Raw genomic sequence first — 16,194 nt, forward strand, 5'->3', positions numbered from 1 at the left:
CGTCCACCATCAGCGTCTCCATGGAGATATATGGGCCAATGTGGACAGAACGTTATTCCCACCCATCACCGTACATCTTCACTGATTGACAGTTGGACAGGTGAAAGTGATGGAGCAGCTAATAGATTGTCAGTAAACGTAAATCAAGACTAATGCCAGCTCCAATTGAAAGGCGGATTGTTGGTGCGACTCGGACTCCGGGGTCACCCACCCCTCGGCCGGGTGGGGATTGATAAAATACAGTTTGCTTTCATCTAAGGCTTCCCCTGATGGTTTTCAAGGTCAGGTACAGAGTCTATTTCAAATCTGCAGCACTTGTTTATGCAGTGCATGGTAGTTGTATGGTGTTGATGTATACATATGTATTTATGATTTTAAAACTACTGGGTAGATAAAAAAAAGAAAATAATGTGTTGATGCCAGTGATAGAAGTCCCCTATCCCTTAACATAAAGGCCATATATGAATATTGCCTGCTCTCTAACAGCGGGAACATTCATGCACACAATTTTATGGTTTTCTTGTTTTGTTTTGTTTTGTACAATAGGATTTCTGTCTGTCAACCTTCGTGTGTCAAACTTTGGTGAATTATGTAGCACCTTGTTTTACCTGTCCTCTTACTACAGCCCCAGGCTGTAATATGCACAGAATGGGGTTTAGTATTCATTTGTTGAAGAAAGCAAGACCTGCCTTGAGGAAGACATTGTCTGGTTGGTAAAATAAGTTGCTTCAGAACCTACAAATATCTTTCAACAGAAACTTTACAGATGTGCAAGTTACTGACCAACTGACCATGGGTCTGTGACTTTAAGTTTATGCTAATATCACCCAAATAATCTAATTTCTCCTTAACCTGGATGGCACAATGTCCATCATTTCCAATTAGAATTTCAAATTTGAATCCATATGACCATTTTCCACTCAACCCATCTTAAATTAACTCCGGTCCAAAGAAAGCAGTGACATCTCAGACATTATAAACTATAGTTATATATATAACATCCCTGAATCTGCTTTTCAAAAGTTATTCTTAAATTGTTCACACAGTCTTTTAAGGGGCGGCGAACCTCTCTGGATCATTACTTCTGGAAGACTCAAACTCTGAGATGTTCTTTTTTCCTTCTCAGTCATGTTCCTGACCTGTACCTAGTTAACCAAATGAGTTGTGAGAGGTTCCACCCAGTGTTTCTGTCTGAGCTACACATTTCCACTGTTTTGCTTTCCTAAATGTATTGAATTGTGCTGTTGACTTTAAAATTAAAACAAGCATATATCTCCCCAAAAATTTGAAAAATATGTCGTTTTAAATATTTGGTATGTTGTCTTGTTGTCTGGTCTAGTATTCTGACTTAACATGTGTTTGCGACTGCTTTTTTCGTAGACTGGGCTCTATAATCAGTAATATCCATTGACTAGAAGGGATTTTCTTTTTCTTGAGTTCATGTTACTCTCTGATATAGCAGTATAAAATGGAAATACTTCAGTACAAATTCCTCACATTTCTAGTTGAATGCAATAAAAAGCAAATTTTTTTCAATTTCAACCTCCTTCACTTTTTACTTGTCATTAGTCCTAACGCTTCCGATAATTAAAAAAATAAAAATTCTTCTTCTTCTTACAGCAATAAAAAGGACAAGGTCTCAAAGTTTAGAACACAAATACATCCATTTTAATTTGAGAAAATACAAAAAGAAACCATGTACAATTTATGTACAAACTTTTTGTACAAGACAGTATATTTATCAGCAGATTATATTTGACAGAGTCAGGTAGATCAACTCAGCACCATCAAATAATCCATTTTTCCATCATGTCTAGAACACATCCAAACTAATTAGAATGCTATGTCAAACTCCTGTATGTTGCAATGATGATATGCCAACACATCTTATCTGTGATACACAAGAGCAATATCCTGAAATCTTCCTGAACTGATAGGCAACCAAAAAAAAAAAAACTCTTCTTAGACAAAATTGCTGAATGCAATTTTAATGTATTCTTAAGACTTGAGACCCACCTCTAATCCCTGTAAGTGTTATATATTATACCTAGTACAATTTTTCCAGCAAATAAATTATTATATCCATCCTCTATAGCAACAAAAAAAACAGATTAACATAAATAATGCAACATATTGTAATTTGAACATATGACGCATCATATTTGATTTGCTCAGTGGAAAACAACACGTGATATTACAGGCATGAGCCTCTATGTGCATCTTTCAGTCATCCATGTCTCACTACACTTCAAGAAAGCAAACAAGCAGATAACCTGTAACCAAGTACACAGCGGAGACGGTGTGCATGGTTTGACAACTGTTGCTTGCATTCATCCTCCTTAGAAGCCCCTCGGGCCTCCTGAATGCCACTTGTCGCTTTAGTGGGACTTAATATGGGCCCTCCTCCTGACATCCTGCACTGCCTGGCACTATACTGGCATGGAGGCATTGATGGCTTGGATGTTCTCCATGTCAGTACAAGACACTGTTCTCACAGTGGAAAAAAAAACACTTGGACTCTGAAGCGAGTCCTTGTCCCTGAATGACTGAAGGATGCTTGCTCAACTAAACGCTTCATGGCACTTCAAAAACACTCTAAAAACTTTAGAGGTGTACAATGCAAAGAACTAAAACTAACATACTTTTGAAAAAGGTATAGGAAGGAGAAAAATCTCAGTCCAGTGGTGTAAATGATGCCTGAATGAGTTGCACAACAAGGGTTCAGGTAGAAAAAGCACATTAATCAAGTATAATGAAAATAAATGGTGCATTACTTTGTGTGTTACCAGTTTGCAGCATGTACCATTCTATATCTGAGCCACGCTGCATTTAAGTGCCTTATAATTACTCTGTAAACAAAGAAGAAGCAGTTGTGACAGTTTGTGACAAAAAATGACAAGCTGACAAAATGGAATGTAAACCCTGTAATAACACGAAGTAATAATAACAACTAAGGATGTTCTCTCTTTTGATAACAGTTGCTGAATTGGTGCTACCTTCCATCATAGTGATGGTTGTTAAACCAGATCTGACTTTTTCTTGTGTCACATATAGTACTTTCGTTTTTGAGATACACATTTGTCTTCTTTTTTTTTTTTCTTTTCAACATAACAATCGGTTTGTCGATTTTGTGAATAATGACTCATCGCCATGATCAGCTATTAATATTTCCTTATTGAGAAGGCTAGCGAGTATGCCATGACGACCCAATTATACAAACATTTTACTCACATATTTTTTTGAAAAGAAATCTATTTTGCTACGATGCGTGACAAAGATGTAATCACAGTTCAAAAGTTCACTGTAGGACAATGTGTATGAAGCTTCAGTATAGTTGCACCACACCCAATAGACAGACATTGAAGCTTAGATCAATTTGTTTGAGAAAGAAATGTGGTCTAAATGTTGAGTTTACACAAACATATTTAGCACAAATATTTTCTTTTTTTTTCCATATTCCAAAATTGTTTTTTTCTACTTTTAGAATGAATTTCCCCTTACAGTCTATGGAGGAGGATCACTGCAACAAACAACGAGTGTCTCCCTGTCATATTTGAAATTATTTTTTGTTGAAAACACCAGCACACCGTGCTGCAGCGTACACATGCTCTTCCACCACATGGGACCTAATTTAGGTCAAACGCATCTAATGAAGGTCATTCAGTTCTGGCCTGCACACAGTGGGAGCGACTTCATATCCTTCAAGTCATTATCAGCACTCTGATCTGCTCTCCAGTTAAATACAACATGTACCCCCCAATACATAATTCCTCTACATCTACCCTTTTATACGGATGTTCTCAGCTAGGGATTCTTACTATACACATTATTTAGTAGACACTGCATCTGTGAAACTAAGGAGGCTTCAAATGAGCCCAAATTCATTTCTACAAGCAGTCAACAGAGCCGAGCTGCCGGGCTGAAGATGGTGGTTTCACAATGCAGGCTGAGCTATATGAGCTCTCGAGTGATGCAGTTTGTTTATAAGGGGCCCAGGGGATAAAAAAATAACTATTTGTTTTCATACCATGTGAAATAAATAGTGATATATTTAACACAAATAATTTGATATGTAGTTGTAATTAAAGATATTGAGTCTTTATCTCCTAAAGTACTTTCTTCCTCATTCTTGACTAGAAAAATAAGTAGAAATTGATTATGTATATGGTTATAAAATAATGTTTTAATGTATAAATTGTACTACTCATTTATATAAGGTTCTCTCAATCCTCATCATTGCTAAATTTGGATCTAAGGGTATCACAAGATGTGCAAAATACACTTGTGTAGCACACAGGCTAGCACAAAGAACACAAGTAAATCTTCAGTGTCCTTAATAGCAGTCTGTGGCACTGTTGCATTACCACCAACTATGCTTGAGCATTTTCCCATGTCAGAGGATCGAACACAGCAGCTTAACTCCTGAGAGTTTTGAGGTGTGTGACATCTGGATTGGCAACAGATAACATCCAAGCTCTTTACTGCCTCTGTGCCAACCCTGTGCCAGGCAGTTGCTCCAATCAAAGGAGGACCCATTTATGCCCACTTTACGCAATATGTGGCATTCCCTTCCTCAGACATGAACTTAACGTAAATTGTAAAACATTCAGATAATACAGCACTCTTCTTTGTAGCTGCTGTTAGATCTGCTCAATCATAGCAGCTGCTGTTAGATCTGCTCAATCATAGTTGGGGATTTTAACTTGGTTCTTAATGCAACTTAATTGTTAGTCGATCCAAATTCCTTAGACTCTACAACTATTTGTTTCTACGATTACTCTTTTCTCAGGCTAAAATCCCACATGCTGTTCCCTCAAAGCTGAACCATCATATACAAACCAGTGAATAAGGGCGGGTGACAGTGATAAGCGCAACACCAGAGTAACAAGTGGCTGCGATGCACACACATTCACATACAGAGCGTGTACATAAACATTTCTGAATGCACAAAGGACTGAGCAGGTTGTATTTCATCCTTTCCATGAATTCATTCAAGGAATTCAAGGTTATTAAACCACACTGTGTGTTTTAAAAAGGGCTCAGGCACATATCATGCGAGCTTGAAACTGAGTCATAGCCTTAGTATATGACCTATCTGCAGAAAATATGTAGGTACAGGGTTCTCTTTCAGCCAGCATACACCCACACTGCACCATTCTCTGGGTTTTAGATTACTGCTCAAAAGGCGGTTTTATTCTGCAGGCCTGGAATGCCCACACTCAACTTGATGAGTTAAGGTAGCAAACTTTATGCAATGACATAACAAACCAAGAACAGGATTAGTATGCCTCCAAAGCCAAGTAGCCTTTCCTTTCTTCCTTCCCTTTCTTCTTCTTCCATCCATCTGTCATCTCATCAGAGATGTTTTGTTGGGGATGATGTTTCCAGTTGTTCTGTCAAAAGAAACTTATTCAGTTTTAGTGCAAATAGAACAGAAGCGGACAGGATATATGATGAACCCAGCTGGTTTGATGTGACGCCTCTGGGTGAATCTTTGGGTGATGATATGATCAGTTTATCGCTGCAACCCCATCCTCCAATAACCAGTCACCTGGTCACATGTCTGGTCACATGAAGAAGTGAACTATTGCAAAGAATAACAGGAAGTACTCTTGTCTTTTTTTTTTTTTTGTCAATTCTTAAAATGACTCCAAAAAGTGCTAGGGGGAGGGGCTGTACAATCCTTATTTGATTGTCATTATGTACATCTCTATGGATACGTTATAAATTAAACAATGTCCAAAGCATGGAAGTAACATTTAAGGTATACACATAGGAGGTCCCTTCCAGTCTGGGTTTCCATCCAACCCTTGATTAGAAGAATGAGTGAAGAGAAATGTGTCTGTCTTCAACACCCTTATCGTCGTCATCATCATCATCATCACTTCTCAACTGGTGATCTCTGCCTGTCTCTTCGGAAAGAGTGTACAGATATCAGGTGAGTCGGTGAGAAAACCCGGTGTTCAGCATTCATCTTCAACTTCTCTGATTGGTGGAATCAGGCTACTAGTGGATTTGTATTGGTTGACTTGGTTGGCCATGTGAGTGCTCATGGGCTTGATCTGAATGTTCCTTGGGTAGGCATTTTCTGGTTCATCTGTAAACCATTTCTTTTCTAAAGAGAACAAGTCAAGAGAGGAAGAAAACAAGTAGTTAGCATGAAAAAGTATTAAACATCGAGTCATTCACAACCATACTGCCTCAGTTTAAGTGATATTGATATTTACACGGCATTTTGGGATTAGCACCAGCCTCTGAGGTCCACTTTAAGTTTAAGTTCTAGTGTGTCCAAGTCGGATGCCAATTTGAAGTCGATATGGTGGCATTGTGCACTTAAAAAACAACTTTGTAAGCACATGTATAGAATGTGGCAGAATTGTAATGTTGATCATTTCAATTTAGAATAGTGTAAATTAAATAGTTAAATAGGTGTTACAGACATAGCATGGAGCACAGAACGGTTTAGCTTTATTTACAGGTTTTGAGACATCCATCTCAAAAATTTCTGCTTCCACCACAATACACAGTTAAGACCAGAATTAATCATTTTGCTTGTTGTGTATAAAGAATCTATTGAAGAGAAACACAAGTGTTTCAAGGAATTTCTTTCAACCAAAGTAATAGTCTGTATTAAGGTGAGGGCTATTTAATATATTCTGTTGGGCAGCCAGATTGAGGACGTGGCAGGACAGCATGCAAAGTCAATGCAAAGAGGCAAACACACGCATAAAATCCCAGTTTGCCTGGGGCAGTGAGAATTTAAGCAAATGTTGAAAAGTTTTAAACTTGAGCCAAAACAGATTCCATGTGTGCCAAGGTTGTATTCCTCTAATTTATGAACATTTGTAGCCAAAGGGGAGAGCACGGAGGAAGGTTATTAGAAAGAGCTTGATTTCCTGCTGAGTGTTGATAGTAGGGCATGGGCTGGATGAAAGCTACCTGATATGTTGGGTGGTTTGTTACACAGAAATTTTAGTTTAGTGAGAACAGGGCAAGAGCTTGCAAAAAAAAAAAAACTTGGCATGTAATTCAGGCTAGCTGTAACCAATTAGATCAACAGAGAGGAGCCAGCTAGAAAAGCACATCCCACGCGAGGCCCTTCGGGAGAAGACTAAAATCAGCTTTCCCACTGCTAAAAGTGTAATTGTTTGTCCTGTTTCGATAAAGAAGCACTCCCTGTTCCAAAATAGATCATGTTAAAGCAGCATCTAAATCAAACTATAACTGACTGTTATCAAACATAAAGTCTGCCTTTAGGTGCTAATATAGGACATTATTTAGTCTGAAACAACTTCCTTTGTAATGATCACATAGCTTTGAGACTTGCTTAGATGAGTTTGGTTGTTGTCTTCCTAAGAATCTCCCAAAAGCCCAGCTGCCTCAAAAAAAATTAAGTATACCATGGAATTGAAAAAGACTCTTCAATATCTTCAATAAAACCATTAAAGACATATGCACATATTTGATTAATACAGAAACACTAAATTACATTGTATTGCACTAAAGGACTTGTGCCACCCAAATTTACAATTTGAACATTAAAATGACTTCCACATCTGTCCTCCAGACAAATGATTGGTGTAATAACCTCAGTGTTTTGATTGATGATCAGCTATCCTTCTCTGCTGATGTTTCATCACTTCACCATGTCAGACATTGGCTATCTCTCGGCTTTACTACTGCACTGGCAGATGCTTGCAAGTCTCCCAGGCACGAACAGTGCAACCCCCGCAGATCAGCCGATAGAGGGTACATATCACTCCAATACTTCTTGACCTCTGTTGGCTACCCATGGCTCTCAGAATTGATCTCAAGTATCTAATGTTTGCCTATAGTGTCATTCATGAGTCGACCCAAAAATCTAAACTCAATCATAAAGGCTTATGCTTCTCCTTAAACACGCTCCTCTCAAGAATTATGTCTGATATTGCTCCCCCTGCACACAGGGCAGCCTCAGTCCAAATTATTCTCATTTGTGCTTCCACAATAGTGAAATGAGTTGCCAATTGCCTGTCTACCTTAAAAAATCTCTTGAACACTTCCTCTTTTAATGCTTCTAACACCAAACTTGCACTTACCCCCCGTACTTGCAGTTTGTCTTTTATATACATAGACAAAATGCAATGTCAGGGTTTTTCATTGTCCTGAAGTTTGTATGTTGTTTTTCACTCATAAGTTCCTTTGGGTAGAAGTATCACCTTTAATGATAAATGCAAATATGTATGTTGAAATATGTACGTTTACATTTTTGGGGTTGCAGAAATCACAGAGATGGATACTTCTAAACCTTCATAAAAAATGGCGTGGTTAAGTCACCAAAGATATTATTTCTTTTAGAATTTTGGTGTTCTTAATGCTGTAATTTACAATGTGTGCCACATTTTAAACAATGGCATTTCACAGTAAGCTCTCACATAATCGCTGTCAGCATGAGAGTAGGGAAAAGATTTAAAGGAGCGGGATGTGTCATTTTGGAGAGAATATCTTCATGTTTAAGTAGGCTATGAGTGCGCCATTTCTGCAGAGAGGAAAGATTTATGCCAGCTGTCAGAAGTTTGTAAACTCTCTCCCAGCACTTCACAGGCATCTGAAATGCCATTCAAGATGTCACTTCCTTTTGGGTGAAGTTGTAATATCAAATTTTAACTTTGCTATGTGGAGCAAACCATGTGTGTGTGTGTGTGTGTGTGCCACATGCAAGCTTGTGTGGACATTCATTTGTGTGTGTGTGTTAGCAAGCTTAAGCTGCAGGGCTGTGTGTTAAAGCACCGACATTTGATGTGTAGAACTGCGCCTGAGGTGAAGCAAGATGTCTGCCATCTCTTTCCGGATTCTGCTGTTGATACGGTGAACTTAGTGATGTCGCCTCTAACCACCATAATCAGGTGCACAGGGTTACAAGAAGGAAACTTACAGACTCATCTCCCCCTTCAATTTAAACTTTAAATTGGTCACACCCTCCACTTTATTGGTGTGGCCAATGGCAAAGGGCTGGACACACTTTCTTAAAGTTCTGTGAAGAAGTAAGCAATTTGGTCACATCAGGGGGATTTAAATGAGTCTGACCTACATGTGATGCAGGTTCATCCAGCAGGAAAACACGTTGCTACTTGGTCTTTGTGTAGGTGCTGGTAAAATAATAACTTATTTTACTCACTGGGAACACACATGTGATAAATGTGATATCTAAAAGTCTGCTGCAGTCATCTGACAGCATTCAATAGGAGGGAAGATGTGCAAACACACAGACCTCTCACACAATTCACCCCATCTCAAGTTCAAATAAATCATAAAAAGGCATGATAAATAATGGAAAGAGATAATATGAAAAAAAAATCCCTAGGCAAGAAAAGAAACATCAGATCATCAAGTAAATAACTGAGATAAATGCACAAAGAAAAGTGGGGGTTTTGTCTCAACTTCATGCAATGTAAAGATGGACCTGACCATGGCAGGAGCAGCAGCAGACATTTTGCTTTTCAAATGAAAGCAAAACTTAAACTGAGGCATGGTTTACTTAACATCTGAAGAATATCATAAATAAAACAAACTCCCCTCATCATAACAATATCCACAGAGGACATCGTTATGATCAGAACCCCAAGTAAAGGTTGCTAAGTCATGCAGAATTGTTAACTTGCATACCTTGGCCCATTCTATTCATCCTTGTTGCACTTCAAAAAGAGAGGTAAGTAATCTACTGTAAGTGAGTAGTATTTACATTCAATACACATCTGACAAATTACTACCAGCCAACTTAAAGCTTACATGTTATCACCACAGTTTGGGCTATAAAATACATCTCAATTCTGAGATGTATTGAGGGCTTATCGTCGACCATTTATTAATTATTTATTACAATCGTAACAAATCTGCATGCTTTTGGGATGTGTCACGATTCTGAAATCACTTCAGTCTCTTAACTCAAAAATAAATTCAAAGCTTTTGGGGGGAGAGAATAAGTAATAATATAATGTGAAAATCAAAATAGTTGACCACATTTCAAATAATTGTGTAACTCTGTAATAAACAGAACAGGAAATAAGAGTCTGCTCAATATGGACATGCAAAAAAAGCAGTACAGATGCACCATGTATAACAAAATATTAACATTGCTAATGAGGAATGATTTTATGGGTAGCAGCATAATAAAAAGTCAAATTTGACCAATTACCAATATTACCTACATTTGGTAAATCACAATACATTAACATCCATGATCTAGGCTCTGATCATGTGCACAAATATCCAACAAACAACAATTACTTACTCCACAAATACTACAAGTTAGACGCAAAACAACTACATATTAAGACACATACAACAGGTAGACCAAACAACAAACTAAATGTAAGTTACGGTTGAGTCTTACTCAAAGCTTGTTTCCAACCAGAAAGTTTATGCCATCCAAATAAGTGGTTCTAATACTCGCAAAGCCTATAATTTCATAATTATAAGAAACAAGTCTCAATAGTATGATAAACAAGACCAGCTTTTCACAGAGTCAATTTATTGATTTGCCAATATCGTGTTATGATCACTGTGATGTGAGAGTGAAGAGCACATGCAGATGATAATGAAAAAAAAAACCCACAGAGCACGAACCACACGATACACAGTTATCATCAGTGCATGTGTCATCACAGTCTGCACACAAACACACACACACTTATATAATACAGGTCAGTTGTAAAACACTAAGCATGCAGAGTAAAGCCATACAGGACATGTGAGTGCACATACTTCTGTTTGTCGCGAGTTTCCCTCGTCTTGCTGCTGCGGTTCTGCCGGTTGGAGGGGGGGACGGAGTGCATAGAGGAGCTCTTTTTGCTGGAGGAATGGGAGGAGTGGGAAGAGTGGGATAAGCTTGTCCGTGACTGGCCAGCGTTGTGGTCGAATTGCATGAGGCAGAAGATCAGGTCTGTGGGCACCAGCTCAAAATCGTATGGGGGGTTTGTGATCACATATCTATCCAGAAAATAAGTGTTAGTAAGGATTACGCTTTTATATTTTTTTCATTCATATACATTGAATTATTTGTTTTGACAGTGTGCAAAAGTTGGACCCGTACCGTTTTGTGCACTGGCTTGGTGAACCGAGATGAGCATCTCTTAATCTGTAGATTCCAAAGCACAGCATGTTGTATGTCTTCAATGCTTTGCAGAATAAATCTCCATAGCAGCCACCGTCCTGATGAAAAACATAACACAGGCACCATCAGTGTCAAAGGTCATTCTGATGACTTCACTTTAGGTTATAACAAAATTGTGTTCAGTAAGTCTTTGCATCCATTTTTTCTCTTCTTCCAAATGAAATGGAAATATTGTCAGAGCACACTGAAGTAATCGGTGATGTTTTCAAACCATGCTTTAAATTCACTTAGAAAAAAATACATGCTTGCATATTGGATGCTTATTTAACAACCACACAAAAAAATCTGTAAAACAAGTTTGGAACCACTTCAACTTGGTGTTTTCTTGATAGTGTTTACTGTTCTCTTCAAAGTGTTCTCCGCCGACTATGGCCTGCTTTACATGATCCCTCTGATTCACACTGGATTAAGGACTGCGACAGGAACAGGCAGCCAGATGTGTGCTGCTGGGTAATGCCAAAATGTGTCATCGCTGCTTAAACATCCACTTACCCCTAAGTCAGCAAAAGGCCCATCGTAGAGCGCTAGCTGGGCAACGCGACACCTGTCTCTGTTGGCCAGTGTCTGTGGTGTGCTGTAGCCTCCTCTGAGAGCATTCTCCTCAGCCAACAGGGCTTCCAGTTCTGGCGTGGCTCCCCCTGTGACCAGTGTTCGGATCAGTGTGAGGATGTTATCGTTGAAGTATGTCTGGGAAAAGAACAGAAGCGATCTCTGTTATAGGACTCCCTTAGAAACACAGACAGGATGGTCAAAGATGTGGGAGGGAAAAAAAAGCTCAACCCTCACACTGTCTGGTTACTTTGAACTGATGTAGCATGGTATTGCTTTCAGTAGCTTTATGTGTTTTAATTAAGGTACTCTAAATAACAATGTATTATGATAGGATGTTTTTCTCATACTGTCTGTTTTACAACCCTTTATTGAGATTTAAACAAGCAAAAGTGGCTCCTGACACTTAGGGACCTCCTCTGTAAAGTCCCACTTCCTTCTCAATGGCCAATTTCTGTAGCTCTGCAGAGGGGAAGAATCCAGAGCTGGTCAGCAACTTGTCTTTCTTGCTCTTGATTGGACATTATATCTTCCCAAATCAATTTGAATAAACTAATAAACGAATAAACCAAAACTAATCTGGAGTACAACAGTGGACAGCATGAGCATCATCAGCAGCAAAGACAGAGCAGGACTTTAAACGAACATAAAGATGAATGTTCTGTTCATCATCTGCTTACTGTGGGACATAACAGTGGACATAATGATTTATTCATTCAATCAAAAGCTGAACATAAACATTTGTCTGTAATGTTGATAGGTGAATGTGAAAGAAATTTATAGAAATGCCAACTGAGGCAGAAACTGTCTGCTCCTCAGGCATTGCCAAAGGTTATGTAGCTTGTAAAATGTTTCTCTACTGCCCTCAAATGACTGTGTAGTATCTCCCTGCAGAGTCAGTTATTTGTATCCTGAGCTGTATTAAATAGTTGTAATACTACTCAGATAGATTGTTTTAACATGATGTACAATGTATTTACTAAGAGGACGACAGTTTGACTTGGGCGCACTTTGCCTAGAGCTTATGACCACAGAAAAAGATCTGTGATGAGCTGATATAAGCACAAAAGCGGGACCAAAAAAAAAAAAAACGTGAGCATTAGTGGTCTTTATTCAGGAGTTAAGCGGACGAGAAGGCAGCTGGACAAAGAAGGGCAAACAACTTTCAGCTTCTGTAAACTGGGGGCCCACTCAACCAGATAAGGCACAGTACCTGGCAACCCAAACGATTTATAGGTAAACACTGAAAAGAATATACATGAAATGATCTGACTTTAGGGATCAATGGTATTTTTGTGATCATAGTAGTGAACTGATTATCACGTAAAGTAAAACAGAAGTACTTCAACAAGCACTATTTCATTTCTTTGCATACATTACTTTACACACTGTACAATGTCCACTTTCCCTTCTAAGGGAACACTTGACTGCGCTTTGTTGGTGTCAGATTCTTTTGTCCTTCAAGCCTATCAGAACCTGCTTTTTCCACATGTGAAGACAGCCGATGTCACTCGACAGCCGGGCCAGAGTGGCAGCGCCTCTCTCTGGGCCCCTGACAGGCTTGCAGAGACTCATGATGGATGAGCAGTGTCCATTAGCCGGCTTCACCTCTGACCAGTGCCAGACTACAGCTGACGCCTGCTCGACTCTCTGCTCAGCGCAGCTCTGCATGCTCCTCTAACCCCTCATTCACAGGACTGCAGGAGTTAAGCCATCACAGCACAAGGAAAAAAACTGTCGTCCACGAGATGGGGAGAGGAACAATTTATACAGTTGAGTCCCCCATCTCCCCCTAATCTATATAATCGCAGTGAAGTGATGACATTGTCAAAAGATGAAAGAGTGTTTCTTTGGACTGGTATGCCCAAGCTTCTGCCATCACCATTACGCTAACCTTCAACACTTACTTTGTTTACAGATCTAATAAGGCTCTTGAAAGTCAAATTCATAATACTTAAGATGAGGAGTGATGCCGGCAATTTTCCTTTTGATGTCAGTAGAGTTGGCAGGCATATATGATCAATGTAGTGTGCCATTTCATTTACCAACCTCTGCTTGCTTGAAATGCCAAAACAGCGCATCTCCTAAAACATATCACTTCACAACCCAAAAGATTTTCTATTTACTCAAGCTGCAAAGTCTGGAAAGTTCATGACGTTTACTACTCTAAAAGGGTAAGCATTGAAAATAATTATTTTCCCTGTAAACTGAGCTTTCCAACTGAATGCGCAACGTACAATTAAAGAATTATTTAGAAAACAAAACATGCGGGATTTGAAGTCACTTTGAAATTGCTCAGAGCTACACAAAAATGAGAATTTAAAAAATAAAATACTTTTTTCAATCTGTTTAAGAACTCACCGCGCTCATCAGGGAGTCGAGTACACTGACAGCAAAGGCAGTGCCGCAGGCGAAGGGCTGAGTGAGGTACAGCTCTGTGTCTGGGTCGTCATCATCATCTTGGTCCAGGAACTGAACGTTTGAGTCGTTCACTGAAATGAAACCCAGCTGAATTAGAGAGGGCCACTGTGATGGTAGCAGTCAAACACATTGACACCAACACACCTGAGAGTTCGGGAAAGTAGAATTTTTGGTTCACCTTGCGTTGCACTTGGAAAGATTTGGATATATCATGCTAATATAAGAGGACGGTCTCCAATATAGAGGTATTGAAGGAGGGCTGGAGCTTGCAACGTCATGTAAGATCATATACACATTAAACTTTACAGTTTAATTAAAGGTTTTTTAACGGTGTGCGTGTGTATATACTGGAAATGATGGGAAGATGATATCTCTGAATTGATCTCAAAATGTTACAGTATATGTGCTGTAAATAACATGCAGGGTGCTTTTCAAACAGCTTTAGGAAAATATTATTTAGAGTCTATTATGCATACACAGCAATAACCATTGCAGAAGTCCCCAGCTTTGATAGCTCAAAGGGTGCCCTTTGTTAATTTATTTTTTTGGTTTTTTTTACAGCATGCAAAACTACATATTTATTATAGACTATAATTAGTCTTGTAACAGTGCCACCAGCATTATTAAGATTGTTTTTAGTATTATTTGATATGTCAATTAAACAGTAAATACTGAGACTTCAACAATGGCTATTATCTTACGTGAGAAAACCATGCACTTATAAAGTCATGCTTTGAATTTCCAGAGTTTCACTTGATGGATGTGATTGTCACATCATCACCTTAAGAGGAATAAAATCTTACGTATTTACCTGTGCCCTGAAAGTAAAATTAAAACAAGTAACAAAACATTTTGAATACTGGGATTAACAATAAGTCAGGCTAAGTGATTTATTGGCACAGTGTAAGTGTTGCTAACCCAGTAATGAAAGCAAAAACACCTCCCTGCAGACTTTTTCTCTGGAGTTTATTTCAACCAACACTGTACACAGACTGGTCTAAGAACCAACGTTACTTGAAAAACAAGCATCATACAAGTCTATGTTTGACTTGTACAACATCTGTGCTTCACTGATGTGTTATTTGAAATTAATCAAAAAAGAGAAGCGGCTTAAGAGATTCACTGATCTTGAGTTTTTTGTTCTTAAAATCTAGTTTAAGCTCTGGCTTCCTGTAAGATGTGAAACAGATACATCAGTCAAAGAGACAAGGGGCTGATGCAAACGGGCCTCAGCCAAAGGAGTGAACGGTGGGGCGGGGAAGATGGTGGGGTGGCTTAGTCTGCGAGTGTGTTTGAATAAGGAGAGGAGGGGAGGTGAGGGGCCGAGGGCAGTGTTGGCATGAAAACAGCCACAAGGACAGACTGAGCATGATCAAAGGCCCAGCGATGCTCTGCAAATGCAACAGAAAAAAAGACCAAAAAAAAAAACAAAAAGAAAAAAAATCATTAAAAAAGGCCTAAAACAAGACAGTCAATTTCAACCAGAACGAAGAATAAAAATGTGTTCAAAGTAAAGCCATGGGAGCAGCGAGGGCCTTGACTGCAGCCAGATAAATCAAGACAAGCTGATGAGGAGCAGAGCGGTGGAGCGAGGGAACCGACGGCAGCAGAGGACAAAGGCTCAGCTTACCCAGCTCTGTTATCATTTGTATGTTGTTTCCACTTTTGTTTTCCTGACTGAGTGAAACCAATGGCAGTAGTTTGCCAGGTTTAGCTAATGGTGATGAGGTGCAGAGAGGGGGAGAAATGGTGTCGTTATTGAAGCAGTTTCAAAGGCATTTTGCTGTCTCAGAATACTCATGTCAAGACCAAAATTACTCTGAAATGGTTTATGGTTGTCCAGTGTCTAAAAGTAAAGCACGGTGGATTAAAGTGCACAGCAGATACGAAGCCAGCGCTGTCACAGCGCTAAACAACTACAACAAAAAAAGAAATTATGTCACGGTAACACAGTGCAAGGGATAAACAAGGTCTTATCCAGAAACGCACTTGCTTCATGTCGCCATGCAAAGAAAATCGATCATGCAACTCAGATGAGGCATGATTTTTTTTTTAGGGTTTTTCTGTTTGTC

General features: G+C 39.0%; 1 protein-coding gene across 1 annotated transcript in view; it reads right to left on the minus strand.

Annotated features, from left to right (window-relative positions):
* Nucleotides 1–1,645: 1,645 nt before the first annotated feature.
* The window catches only part of kcnma1a (potassium large conductance calcium-activated channel, subfamily M, alpha member 1a), a 146,022-nt gene continuing 131,473 nt past the window's right edge, over nucleotides 1,646–16,194 (minus strand). Inside the window, 7 exon segments of the mRNA XM_072390909.1 lie at nucleotides 1,646–6,115; nucleotides 9,646–9,674; nucleotides 10,744–10,968; nucleotides 11,072–11,190; nucleotides 11,645–11,839; nucleotides 14,063–14,193; nucleotides 15,753–15,836. Of these exon segments, the coding sequence (XP_072247010.1) occupies nucleotides 5,964–6,115; nucleotides 9,646–9,674; nucleotides 10,744–10,968; nucleotides 11,072–11,190; nucleotides 11,645–11,839; nucleotides 14,063–14,193; nucleotides 15,753–15,836 (935 nt within the window). The 3' untranslated portion in view covers nucleotides 1,646–5,963.

This window comes from Leuresthes tenuis, unplaced genomic scaffold (assembly GCF_036924035.1).
Source record: "Leuresthes tenuis unplaced genomic scaffold, fLeuTen1.0.hap1 SCAF_8, whole genome shotgun sequence".
Classification (NCBI taxonomy): Eukaryota; Metazoa; Chordata; class Actinopteri; order Atheriniformes; family Atherinopsidae; genus Leuresthes; species Leuresthes tenuis.